The following is a 13,447-nucleotide window of genomic DNA, read 5'->3' as shown; positions in this document are numbered from 1 at the left end:
TCATGGATTCTCTTCCATCATGGCCACCATCCGCCGGTACACGCGCTGCGGGGCGTTCAGGCCCCACTGGTGGTCGAAGTGGTTCCAGTCGGGGAAGTGCTCGTAGTGCACGACGTTGGTGAGGTGGGCCAGCAAGACCTGGGTCTCCACAGGGGGAGCGACCCAGTCCTGCCCCCCGCTCCACATGGCCACCGGCACCGTCATGGCTTCAATCTGGTAAAAGGGCGGCCTCAGCTGGGAGGGGGGAAAGCACTCCTGTTACCCGGGGGCTCTGAGGGGTGCGGTGTGCTCCCCCATCCCAAACCCAGCCAGCCCCGGCCCCTTCACCTGGTTATACTTCTCCATGTTTCTCAGCCCGTAGTCAAACTGCTTGAACTCGGAAGTTTTTGCAGTCTGGAAGACAGAGGCAAAGGGTTAATCCAGGTAAAATTCTGGATCAGCCCCCTGGACAGCTGTGGCTTTTGAGACACCTTGGTGCAGCAGTTTAAAAATCCCTTTTGTCTCTTGGCTTTGATTCTACCTCCTTTACCTGTTTCCAGCAGCATTTGAAAATACCACATAGATTCATAGATTAAAAGAAAGGAAAGATAAAATAGTTATAAAATCAGAATTTCTACCTGTCCCCAGTGCAGAAGATTTTTTACTGATGTATAGTCTGGAAAATGAGATATGTACACATCCACTCGGCTCTACAGGAAAAAGAAAGTATTTTCTAAGTGAGTTGGGAAGGATGAAAATCCATCTAGGCAAAAAACCTCAAGCATTGTGTCTTATAACTGCAATATAAGTGCTATATGCTCTTTATTCTTTAGCAGCTTTATTCTGCTCAGACCTAGAAGCAGCTTTCAAACGTAAGCCACTTAATCAATGGAAATACACTTAAAACAGAAATACAACTGGCCCAGTCATTCTTTGGTTATTTTCTTCTGTAAACTTGTTGTGTGTCAGCCAAAAATGAGGCAGGCATTTCCCTTCCTAAGAGAGGAGACCACAAGTGACTCTCTCTTACCAAAGACTCCATTAGGTTTAACACCTGCACACCACTGCAGGGAATCTCCAAATAACCACTGCCTTTCACACCTTATTTTAGGGGTTTATACTCATTGTCGTGTCTCATTAACTATCTCCAGGTGACTAGGAAAACCAGAGAGGGCTGTGACCTGGAGAGCCTGGCGCACCCACCATGTTCAAGTTCTTCCTGTTGGGCCCTCCGAAGAGGAAGATACTGCTGGCACACTCTTCAGCTTTCAGTGATGTGCTGCACCACTCAGCCAGGCGCAGCCTCTCCTTCCTCGGCACCAGGACCAGCTCTCTGGTTCCAAATATTTTCTGCAGCAGCACAAGGAAATGTTAGGAATTATGCTAGCAGCTCCCACGCCCACCGCAGGTGCAGGAGCAGTGCACAGTGGCCATGCAGGGGGCAGGAGTTGTCAGAAGTCCCTGGATTTCGGCAGTAACAACCCACAAACCCCTCCTGTACCTTGAGCAGCCAGTCTGGTAGAAAGAACAGCTTTAACACAGGGCTCCGGACATGGCGGAAGGTGTGCACAGGAGCCAGGGCAAAGAAGAGTTTGATTTTGTTGGCCAGATGTGGCAAGCTGGAAAACGCTATGAAACCTGAAAAGCAGCATGAAAGCACAACATGAGCCCCAGCTCACCCCAGGCTCTGTGTTTGAGGTGCAGGGTTTGAGCAAAAAATGCTCCTGGATGCCAGCACAACCCGGGATGGGTGGGCAGGACGTGGCAAATTCCTCCCATGCAGAAGGCTGGGAAGACAGGAGGGGACAGCAGCTCCCAGCAGTGCCCAGTCTGGGATGGACATGGATGTCACTCACCCAGGGAGCAGCCCTGAGAGTGGCCAACGTAGAACAGCTGCTCCTGCTGCGTTTCTGTCAGGATGAAGCCCACCATGGCCGGGAGGTCGTACATGGCCATCTCGTGGAAGCTGCGTGGCAAAGGGAGAGCCTGGAGGAGGTTCCCACCTCCCAACCTCCCAGGGACACCAGGTCAGTGCTGAGAGCCCTGCAGCCCAGCCCTGTCCTCGGTGGCCCCCTGACCTGAAGTCCCAGAACTGCTGGGAGGCCACGGACAGGCTGCGGTGCCGGCGGGACCAGCTGCTGCCGCGGTTGTTCCCGAGCCAGACGTCGTATCCCGCGTCCGCCAGGATGAAGGCCAGGCTGTTGTCAGGGAAATTGTCCACCCAGTCGCCACCATCCAGACCGAACCCATGCACTATCAGCACGGGGGTCCTGGCTCCTGAGAGAGGAGAGGTGGGGTAGTTGGCAGAAGGAGACACCTTTCCCATAGGGAAATAAAACAACACTATACATCTTGATACTGTTTTCTGCAAGCTGCACATTTAAAGTTCTCTCCTCCCGTTATTTCTCTGATCATGCTGGTGCTCTTTTGTATTTGGGGGCTTTTTCCACCCCAGGCCCTGAGCCTGGACCTTGGAGGAGGGGTTTGCTTTGCTGGGTCACTGCCCCATCTCAGGTGCAGCAAAACACAACGCTGAGCTCCTGAAGACAGCCAGGAAGAAGCTCCTCATCCCTCCCCCAGCTGCCCAAACCATGCCTGAAGGCATTCCCACTGTTTCCTCTTGCACCTCGGCAGGGGCCAGGGTCACAGCTGGTGTCCCCGGGCAAGGCTGAGCCCACCTGAGCGCCCCGCGCCCCCCTTGCCGTGGGGAATCCTGTTGAGGCTCAGGAAGTAGCCGTCCTCTGTCATCACCTCGTGCTCCTCGCTGGGATAGCCGTGGAAATGGATCTTCTGGCTCTGCAGGGACAACGGCGTGAGGGCAGAGGGTGACCCAGCACGGTGTGCCTGCCTCAGCTTCACCCACTGCTGCCACCCACGTGCTGTCCCCCGGTGTCACCTCCACCCCAAGGAATCAGAGGGACAGCAGGGAGAGGCCACGCTCGAGCTGAGGGCATGAAGGGAGTGCCAGCCATGCAAACATGAGAGATTTTTGTTGCCCTGAGCCCCACAAAGAGGCCGGGTGCAGATACAGGGAAGGGCTGAGCCCAGCTGGTCCCTCAGGGAGGACTTTGGGCACACTCGTGGGGAAATGAGGTGCTCCCCCAGCACTTACGATGTTCATGAACCTCTCAGGGTTGTGGAACATTTCAGCATCTGGGATGGCATCTTCCAGCCCCTGGGCCAGGCACAGGGCTCCCAGCAGCAGCCACATCTCACCTGTCTGCAGCACCTGGGGGATAAGGGGCTGGATGAGTAGGTCTGTGGGTGCTCCAGGGGCACGAGGAGCACTGTGCAGCCCCAGCAGCTTGGCAGCACAGCCAAAGCCTGATGCTGCCACGGGCACAGGTGTCTACAACACCTTGTGCAGTTTGGAACACACCCCAAGCCTCTCTTGGTGGCCATTCCCACCCAGTCAGGCTGTAAGTGCAGTATGGGACAAGCAGCCTCCCACCACTCCCTGCCTGGGAAAAGCATCAGGGTGCCTTCAGGGAAATATTTAAGCTTTCAGAAAAAGCATTTCAGGAGAAGAATGCTCCCCCAAACAGGAGGGGTCATGCCAGAGCTCCATCCTGCAGGATCTTCCCTGCTCCATCCCTGCCTTGGATGCTTCACAGCTCCTTGCCAGGTGCCCCTGGATTGCCCTGCCACCCACAGCACCCAGCCCAAGGCATTCCAGACTCAAGGGCACATCCAGCAAAGTCCAATTCCCTGATGCAGGAGATAAATATGGCTCTCTGCCTCCCAGAGTGTGTTTTCCCAGTAGCCCTATTGCATGGAAAGATTTCCTGGGCTGCTCAGGAAAACTGCAACACTCACCTGCTTCAGAGCACAGTGTGGGCACAACAAAAACTCCCTCTCACACCAGAAAATAAAGTGCCTACTCAAGCCCTGCTCTGAGCTCAAGCCCACCAGCAGCACCTCAGTGCTTCCATTTCCACATGCAGGTGACAAGGGATGTGCTGGGATTAAACTGCTGTGATGGCTGAGGGAAGGAGAGGTTGGATTGCTCTTTGATCCCACGGGAACACCACATCACTAAACCTGATCTCCCTTTTCCTGCCCAGGTGCCCAGCGCCACAGCTGCAGGCTGGACTCAGTGCAAATCACCTCTTTTAGGTGCTTTTAGTCCCGTAGCCCCTCAACCTGCATGTGGCATGAAGAGGGAAAGGACAGCAGGAAGGCAGGAGCTGCAGTGGCTGGCTCCTCACCCGCCTTAGCCACACACAGACACAGGCAAGGCATTGCAGGCCAAGCCTGGGGACATCAGAGTCTGACCAATTGCTGAAATAACCACCTCAGTGAGCACTGTGACTTACAAGGGATGGACAAGCCAGGCCTGCTCAGGAATCACGAGATGCCAGATAGAGCAAATTGATCCTCAGAGCTGTTTTCTTGTTGCTAAACCCACAGGAGTTTCACACCATTGCACCCTCTGGTTGAGCTTGTCACTTAGGAAAGAGCTTCTTTCCCTCGGGGCTGTCCAGAGAGGCATCCCTGCCAAATTCTGTCCCCATGCTCCATCTCCCCTAAGTCTGCACCCAACCCTGCACATCACCACGTGCAAGGGGACCTTTCCCAGCCCACACACGTTTTGTGATGAGAGTTTCCTTCTCTCAACAGCCCTCTCCCAGCTCCTGAGGTCACCTCCAGGCCCAGGGCTCTGCTGCCCACCCCAGTGTCACCCAGAGGTTACGGTGGCACGCCACGGTGGCCGTGCCCGGTGACAAGCTGTGCCACAAAGATGTCAGAGAGAGCGCTGGCAGGCAGCGTTCAGCAGTGACAGAACAACTCCTGGTATCCCAAGATGTGGCAGACAGGGAAGGAAGAGTCCCTGGACATGGGCAGCCAGAGCTGGTCCCTGCCCATCCTCAAAGCTGCAGCTCCCCAGGCACCAGCCATGGGGAATGCGACCCAGCCCCTGCTCCCCATCTCTTTCACAGAGCCAAAAAGGGTGAAGACCCAGGGAAATGTCTAACCACCAAGTTCTGCACATATCAAATGCACAGCTGGAGTGGTAAAAACACCTCTCAGCTCAGCTGGGATCCTTTCTTTCAGCCTGGGCTAGAAGGAGAACAGGAGAACACCAACCTGACCTGTTGCTTCAGGCCCTCCGTACTGTCAGCGGGGTTGGTGGCACTGACGGAGCCAATCCTTGACTTATAAACCCAGAGAGGCTGGGGCTTGTCCATCAACACCTGGGAGCCCAGTCCCTCCCCAGTCACACAGCCCAGTGACTCAGCCACTGCACCCCAAACCCCTGGGAGCTCAGCAGCAAAGAGCCACATCCCAAAGCTTGGGACATGTCCCCATCACCGGGAGCACACAGGTCTTGTGGTGTCCTCCAGCTGGGACAGCATTTTTGGCCCTCCTTGGCAGAGGGATTCCAGCTGCTTTGCCTGTGCTCTGGGGTTGCCAGGCTGGCTGCTCTTCCTGGCTTTCCAGGTGTAGGTACCTGCTGGTAACATGTCAGCTCTGCAGGTCAGCACAAGGCCCAGGGACCATGCCCGGGTTGAAAAGAAAGGGGCAAATCTCGCCCAGGAAAGGAGGAAGAAATCACACTTGCATGTGACATTGAGTTTTGTCAGTGTGGACATCCCAAGAGGGGGAACCCAAAGGGTGCAAAGCAAATTTCCCATGGCAGGGGTGACAATCAGCCCCTCACTGTCAGAACTCAACATGTCCCTCAGACATCTTTCGAGGTTCCAGGCCCTGGTCAGAAGCATTTGAGACCCTGGCAGGCAGCTGGAAACAGCTGTGATTTTGGATTTGAACCATGGAACGATTTACCAACCATGCAGGGAGAACAAGAAGTAACAAAAGTTTAGATATTATAGCAGAAGTAGTCACAAAGTAGAGGGAAGGATTTTTGAGTGCTGTACAGGGGGGTTTTGGTTTTGTACATGGGGGTCAGAAGTTTTAAGATGGATTTGGGATTTGGGCCTGCCCTGTCCTCCCTCTTTCTTCTTCCTTACCTCCATGTTCTTGGTGATGTTGGCACTCACAGATTGGTTTAAAGAAGAAAGGCACCATTTAATATAGGGAATAGGCATTGGGGGAAAACTGTAACCATGTAACACGTAATGTACCATATAAAAGACAGCAGCAGCCCTGGGCGGGAGAGAAGAAGCAGTCGGGGTCAGAGAGGATGTCAGGGTGTGTGTGTGCCTCTGCCTGAGCTGTGAGCAAACCACAGCAGCCCCAGAAGAAAATCTTTTAGATACTTGCAATAAACTGCCTTGAGACCAAACAACAGAGGCTGCTGAGCCTTTCTTTGGAAGCTCGGGCTGGAGGAGAGACTTTCCCACCACACGGAGCCAGCCCTGACCCAGGGTGAGCTCTGGCACCTCACGGTGGCTCTGAGTCCATGGGCCCCTTTAACCACATTTTCCAGCCCCACCACCTCTCCTCCTGCCAGGAGAGCAGTGGTGGTGGGAAGGGACCTTTGAGGTCTTCATCTCCATCCCAGCCTCCTGCTCAGCCTGGTTTGAGGTGGTTTCACTGCTGAGCAAAATGTTTCCTCTGTCAATGCAAAATACCTCTGGCTTGGACAGACACACCTTTGTTGTGGTTTTCACCACCAGAATTATTGTTTGGGCTTCTTCCTGGGTTTAAATGCTGGCATGGAAGAGCAGCATGAGGCACTTTGAAGAGCTCTATTTAATTATAAGGCCTTTGGGTGCTGCTCCCCACACCCAGCCAAGGGGCTGGAGGAAGGAGGCTGGTCTGGTAAGAGCTCCAGAGAGGTGGCAAAATGCTGGGTTAGGAGTCCTCTGCCCTGGCTGACCCTTCAAGGCAGCACCAGGGACAGACCTGACAGGCAAAGTTGGCCATTCCTTTGAGAAAAGAGAGCAAAAACCCTGCTGAGAAGTGCCAGAGAACAAAGTAGGCTTAATCTTCAAGCTGACCTAGGGACAGCCTCCAGCAGCAGCAATGATGAGAGTCTTCTCCCTCAGCTTCGCTGCTACTACAGCTTGGGCATTTAACATTATTCCAGCAATCCTCCGAGGTCACCTGCCCCTTCCCACCACCCTGGAGTCCAGTGGCTGGGGAGATGCTCCCCAAAATCTCTCCCTAGCCCAGCTCATGACCTTCAAGCTGTGGTTCTCTGTGGTGCTCACCCAGTGTCCCCTGCTGCCACCAGAGCAGGGACAGGCTGCTGAGATGCAGAGAGCTCTGCACAGGTCTCATCCTTCTCCCCAGAGTGCCCCTGGTGCAGCAAAGCCAGATCCCACCAGGATGTGGACAGGGATGCCCACAGGGAGCAGGGCTTAGGCCAGGTCTGCCTGTGGTCCCCGTGTCCTCACAAGCAGCTTCTGGCCTCCAGGCTCACCTTCATCTCCCTCAGTGGCCTGCAGGAAGCCTGACGAGCCTTCCTTGGTCCTTCAGAGCTCCTTCCTCTCCCAAAATCCCCGTTTCCCTCCGTGCCTCTGGACAAGCCGAGAGCCCACAGCTCTCCCTAGGCCTTCCCCCCTTATTTCTCCACCCTGCCCCACCTCCTTAACCTCTCCCCCTGGGCAGGCTTGGCCACTTTTGGGAAGGGTGACTCCACACCTGGCCCTCCAGCTCCACTTGGGACAGATGTGTTGCACATGCAAGCCCTGGGAGGGGATAATCCCCTCTGCGTGGCACTGGGGAGGCTGTGTCCCAGTGCAGAACTCAGATTTGGGTTCCCAGGGACTACTGAGACACCCCACATCAGAGTGAGCCCGGAGATGCTGGGTGGAGGCCGAGGCCAAGGTGCAAGGAGAGGCTGGGTGGGCTCAGCCAGGGCAAATGGCTGATCCCCCTGCCCAAAGGGGCCCAGAGGCACCAGGGCTGGAGAGGCACAGAGAGAGCCCCAGAGGCACAGCTGCAGCACAGAAAGGCTGGCTGTCCTCAAGGAAACAGCCTGAAAAGTGTGAGCAGGGCAGCCCTGGGGCCAGGCTGGGATCCCCCAGCTCCAGGGCAGCTGTCCACTGGCTGGACAGGCTCTGACTGTAGTGGGTTGCCTGGCAGATGCAGAAAACCTCCAGAAAACATCAAGCCCTCTGCTTTTCCTCTTATCCAGGGCAGCACCAATTTTGTTGGCACAAATCCCTTTCGGCATGTCCCACTTGTGAGCTCCTCACCAGCATGGGCATGGCCAAAAACCGTCCTGGCTGTCCCAACCACAGCTGGAGCCAGGACAGGTTTTCCCCCACTAAGCAGGAGCTTCAGAGGGAGGGTGGGGAGAGGTTTAGAGAGAAGCAGTAAAAAGATCAGGTAGGCAGGGAGTTCAACACAGAACCTTGCTCGGCCCCCTGGTGACAAAGAAGGAAAGTGATGCCTCAGGTTTAGCTTTTATATGTTTCAGATTCTCTGCTGCTTTAGTGTGTGGGTCTGAGCTTCACATTAGGGATGGTGAGCTCTCTTCACAGAGCAGGGACACAAAACAATTCCTTCTCTAGCTGGGACCCAGGACAAATGATCCAAATCTCAGGCTCAAGAGCATAAACAACGGTGAATTGAAGAGAAAAAAAGAAAAAACCAAGAAGGATGGGACTTCATAACCTAAAGCTGGAATTGGACAATGAGCTCCAATGTGCAAATGGAGCTGAACTGATCCCAGTGAGAGCCCCCGTGAGCGCTCGTGCATTTTGGGACCATTTTGGTTCATCTTGGGTGCAGCCCTGGCTGGGCTCTTGTGCTGCCCAAGGTGGATCCATTGAGGAGATCCTTTGAATAAATCCCTGCTTTATTCTCCATCTCTGTCTGGCTCTGTTCTATGTCAGCCTTCTCAAGGCATCAAAGGCAAACCAGAGACAGGGGTGGCCCAGGGTTTTGGGGTTGGGTGGGATTTTCTCACCAGCAGACTTTATATTCTGTTACTGGCACAGCAGGGAAACCTAAGCCCAGGTTTCTCTCCAAATTAAACTCATCAGCACTGATTGCACACACAGAAAGGAACATCCCACCTGTTCTGCAACAGAAGGAATGAAAAAAAACCTTTATAATCAGCTGAAAATACAGAGGATTCATGGAGGGGCTCATTCTCCCCCTCCTGCTCCTCCACAACTGCAGGAAGAAGAACAGTAAAGCCAGCCAGGGCGTTGTGGTGATGCTGGCTGGGAGCAGCCTCTGGGGATCCTTGGTCCAAGCTCAGGGACAGCCTCAGAGCTGCAGAGGGCTGTTGAGGGCCTGAGATAACAGCATGGCTTACCAAGGCTGCCCTGAGCCCGGCAGAGCAGCACAAACACAAACACTGGTGTTGTGGCTGTAACCCCCAGGCTGCCCTGTCCCATCCCCTCCCAGGAGAGAGCTCCATCCCCACACGGCCAGGCCACACAGCCACCTCATGCTCTGGGAGACGTGGCGTTTGTTGGGTTTGGGGTTTCTCATGCAGCAAACCACCACGCTTTCCATGAGGGGTTGGGCAGGAGCTCCTTTCCCTCACCAGCACTTTCAGAGCACCCTCTGCTGCCCAGGCTCAACTCTTTCCTCTGGAGAACACCATCCCATGGACCAGCACTGCTCCAAGACTGTGCTGTTTTAACTTCTTTTTTGCCAGGGTCAGGATTAAATGTGTGAGATGGCATTTCTTGTTGGGACTCAGATGTTTATCAGTTCTTCTCTCACAAACCCTCAATTCTACAGCACTTCACTGTAACAAACTAAAAATGGAGCCCCATCTCTCTCTCTTCAAGGCCTTTTAAGGATAAACTGTCCAATTAAGAAATGACAGCTAAATTATTTTGACTTTTAACCCAATAACCAACCACCCATGGCCTGCAATGCAGACTTTTTTATCCAATTACACAAAATCACCCAAACCCATGGAGAAGAAGGTGAAGAAGAAGGATCAGTCTCTGCCCCAAAACCTCCATTTTGTTTCATATACATTACTATATTCTAAACCCTTAAATTCTAAGTTTCCCACCCTGTGATATCACACACTTCTATTCAAACTCCACACCCACAATCCCAGTGCTATCATTCCACTTTGGAACATATTACGCGGCCTCATGTCAAATGCAGTATTTACCTGGGGGTCAGCACAGAAAGTTCAAAATTCTCAGCATCCAGAGTTCCAACACAAAACCTCAGTGCCCACATGGCCAGCCAGCAGCAAGCTGAAGAGCAAGGAAATTTAGGAGAAACCCCCTGAGATGAAAGCAGCATGGGGCAGGGGATCTCAGGTGCCTCCTGTCCGTGTGTGGGGGATGCTCCCTCCCAAGTCTCCCATCATGGTCACACCAGTCCTGTCCTGGCAGCAGCAGATGGGAAAGCAGTCCAGTGATCACCCTCTGGCTGCTTTCCAGGAAGCCCCTCCTCTCCCCATGCCTTTCAGTGGGTGCTTGTTGGAGGGAAATAAAATCACTGTTAAAGCCTATGCAATAAACTTGGCTCAAAATTCTTAATTTTTATCTCGATTTTTTTTTTCTGATTTGCTCGTGCCTTAATAGGCTATGCAATGATTCACCCTGGGGGGGTGCCCACTAATGTGGTCCTAAACTTGATGCCAGAACCAGGAGTGGCTACAGGAACCTTTCTGATGTCCTGTCCCCAAAAGGAAAGCAAATTCTGTAGGTGCTGGGAGGAAGAGGGAGTGGCTTTTTTTTCTCATCTGGGCATACCTGATCCTGTTCTTCCACCTTTCCTCCTCTCCCTGCAGGGAAAAAATCAGATTATTCTCAGAGTCACTGCTTATTTGAGGGTGAGGCAGCTGGGAGGGCTTCTGGCATTGCCTCCAGCTGGTCCTTGGTAGAGACCAGTCATTAGAGCTGCAGGTGGAGGTGGAGCCATCCAGGCTTTCCAAGGCATTTGGGCAAGCGTGGCTGGACCAGACCTGGCAGGTGCTGGCTGCAGGATCCCACGGGGAGCACACTCAGCACCAGAGTCCTGCAGCAAGGAGTGGGCACCTGGGCAAGGAATGGAGAGGCCACGAAGGCAGAGGTGCCAAAAATGACATCCAGGGCTGTGGGTCTCAGATTCAGTCAAAGAGAGAAATGGAGAGTTTCTAGCCAGGCAGAAGCCTGGGAAAGAGCTGGAGAAGAATGTAAATAGCTCTCTATCTCTCTTGGTTTTTACATTGTTTATAGTTAAGTTCTATCACTGTGTGTCAAGCACTCTGCACCAATGGTGTGAGTTGTTTTCACTTCAGGACCAATGGAGTTGGTCCTCATGAAGCTCTGTATAAAAGAGCAGTGTATTTTGAATAAATGGGAGTTTTACTCTCATGCAGCCTTCTGGTCAGTCTTCTCATTCCTGTCCTGCCTCGACAGTGACATGAGGCTCGTGTGACCTGTCCCCTCAGGCACCAGGCAGCTCCTGGCCAAAGGCATCACCTGCTGGCAAGAGGGGAAGCCTGGCAAGATGTGAAATCTCCATCCACAGCTCCTTCCCTCCCCGGGGATGGATGTATTTTTCTATTTTTTTATAGAGCACCCCCTGAAGTCACTACGGGACTGGGAGCTTCTGCATTTTCAGGCTCACTCCGTGCAAGGAGGTGGCAGGAAGAGCTGTAAAGAGCCCGGATGGCTTTCCAGTGGAGTTCGGTGGGATGAGCTAGGCTGGCCCCACTCACCCCTCATCTCCCGGGGCACCAGCAGCTGCCCCTTGCGCCAGCGCCAGTCCCAGCGCCGTGCAGACCCCAGAGCTGCCCACCCCCGGGCTCGCAGCGGTCAGGGCGATGCCAAGCGGCTCCATCAGGTGGACCCGAGCCATTTGTCACAGCTCTCGGCTGCTCTCAGCCACGGGAGCGTTCCCGAGCAGGGAGGCTGTCTCCTGCCCGAGCCGACTCCAGCCCCCAGGTAAACTACACCTCGGCAGGAGGAGGGATCAGGGGGAGTGGCGCCTCCCGACGCTCCCGAATTCGGGCAGAGGGGGTAACAGCCCGATGAGAGAGGCGGCAGGGACCTTCTGCTCGGGGACATCAGGGACAAAGGCTCCCACAGCTCTTCTGACCGCCACGGGTAATCCCTCCTGCCTGGGTGCCACCCTGGGGACAGCGGGGCGGGCTGGAGGCACTCGGAGAGCGCCGGGATGGGCAGCAGCGCTCCCCCGGGAATGCCGGCTCCAGAGGGATGCCTCTGCTCAGGGAGCGGGGTGGGAGTGTTTGGAGATGGGTCAGGACCGCTGCTGCTGCGAGAGGTGTCACCCCGCCGAGGGTTCTCCAAGCCTGCTGGGATGAAGGACATTTCATAAAGGGAATTTTTTTTTTTTTTTCCAAGCTGGCTGTCGAGAGGAAAGGGCCACCCATCCCAGGCAAGGCTCTGCCCCGGAATTTGCATGCCCTTCTCCTGAGGCTGCGTCACAAAAATGCGTTCAGGCTCTCCTTGCTTTGCTAAAGGCTCGCCCTCGAAATAACAAGCGCGGAGCCTCGTGGAGGGCTGGTGTCCCCAGATGGCCCCGGGGGGCTCAGGGTGCTGCTGGGGAGCCCTTGGTCCCCCGGCTGGGAGATGGGGTCCCTGGGTGCGGGCACGGCCACCCCGAGCCGGTGCTGAGAGCCCGAGGGATGTGCCCGGGTGCAGAGATGCAGGTGCTGATCCCCCTCTCCACCCGCTCCGGCGACACCAGAGGGAGCAAGTGGCTTTTGTCACCTCCTGCAGCACGGGGAGCCCGTTCCTCCCGCGGAAGGGTGACAGAAACCCGGCTCCCGGGTCTCCTCCCTGTCACCAGGGAAGCAGTGATACCCGGTGCAAGATACCTGGCGCTGGCATTCAGTGGGGATCTGACAGGTCCCTGCTAAGCTGCTCCACACTACTGAGCTCCTCTAAGCAGCTGAGGCAGTATTTCTGCTGTGAGTTGGTCACCTCCAGCAAATTTACCCATTCCTATATATGGCAGGGGGCTGCCCACGGCAGAGGGGTGGGAACAAGATGACCTTTCAGGACCCTTTCCACCCAGAGCATTCTGTGTTTCTGTTTTTTGTGAAATAAAATAGCACCGTGAGATGTGTTGTGGTAGGAGCAAGCTGAAGCAGACACCAAAATCCTTCCCAGGAAGAACAGAGGCGTCCTGAGATGGCATTTCACTCATTACACCCAGTTCTGCAAAAACAAGCCAGGGGTATCCCAGGGTCTCTCTCAGCCATAAGGAGAACCCAAGCAAACCACATTATTTGTTTTCTTCTTAGGAACGTGGCCCTGCGACTTAAAATTGGGTGGTTTACTGCTCATTAGTTCAGCTGTCAGTGGAACAAAATAACCTATTCTTCCAAGTATCCAAGAAGTTATTTTAAATTAATAATTTATAATCACCTCCTCAAAAACCTCAAAAAAGTTTTGCCCAGGCACGTATGGATGTACCTGTACCTGTGCATGTTTCTGAATACGAGGGCCTGATGGAGAACGTGGGATTAAAATGTGATGGAATTTGGACTCTGGCTTTTTTCAAGATTAACAAAATGAGCCATTTTCAGAATTAGAGGACTTCTGTTTTCAAATCATTTCACCTGTTGAGGGGTCAGGTTGATATCCTGATGGAAGTGCAGTGCACATCAAGAGAACTC

At 54.1% G+C, this 13,447-nt stretch overlaps 1 protein-coding gene across 1 annotated transcript; it reads right to left on the bottom strand.

Annotated features, from left to right (window-relative positions):
- On the bottom strand, positions 1-3,190 carry LOC110474007 (lipase member M). The gene is made up of 9 exons (XM_021537058.3): positions 3,092-3,190; positions 2,658-2,775; positions 2,058-2,256; positions 1,836-1,945; positions 1,481-1,617; positions 1,183-1,329; positions 618-689; positions 328-393; positions 1-234 (listed from the first exon to the last, which is right to left on the bottom strand). The coding sequence occupies exons 1-9, from the start codon at positions 3,188-3,190 to the stop codon at positions 1-3; spliced, it is 1,182 nt and encodes a 393-aa protein (XP_021392733.2).
- Positions 3,191-13,447: the final 10,257 nt, after the last annotated feature.

Source organism: Lonchura striata, chromosome 7 (genome assembly GCF_046129695.1).
Source record: "Lonchura striata isolate bLonStr1 chromosome 7, bLonStr1.mat, whole genome shotgun sequence".
Lineage (NCBI taxonomy): Eukaryota > Metazoa > Chordata > Aves > Passeriformes > Estrildidae > Lonchura > Lonchura striata.
This window is presented reverse-complemented; position numbering and strand designations above follow the sequence as displayed.

Coding starts and splice junctions, on each gene's coding strand:
- LOC110474007 (XM_021537058.3), bottom strand. CDS start 3,190: ATGTGGCTGCTGCTGGGAGCCCTGTGCCTGGCCCAGGGGCTGGAAGAT. Junction 2,776..3,091: donor CTGAGAGGTTCATGAACATC/GTAAGTGCTGGG, acceptor TTGTCCCTGCAG/AGCCAGAAGATCCATTTCCA. Junction 235..327: donor ACATGGAGAAGTATAACCAG/GTGAAGGGGCCG, acceptor CCCCCCTCCCAG/CTGAGGCCGCCCTTTTACCA.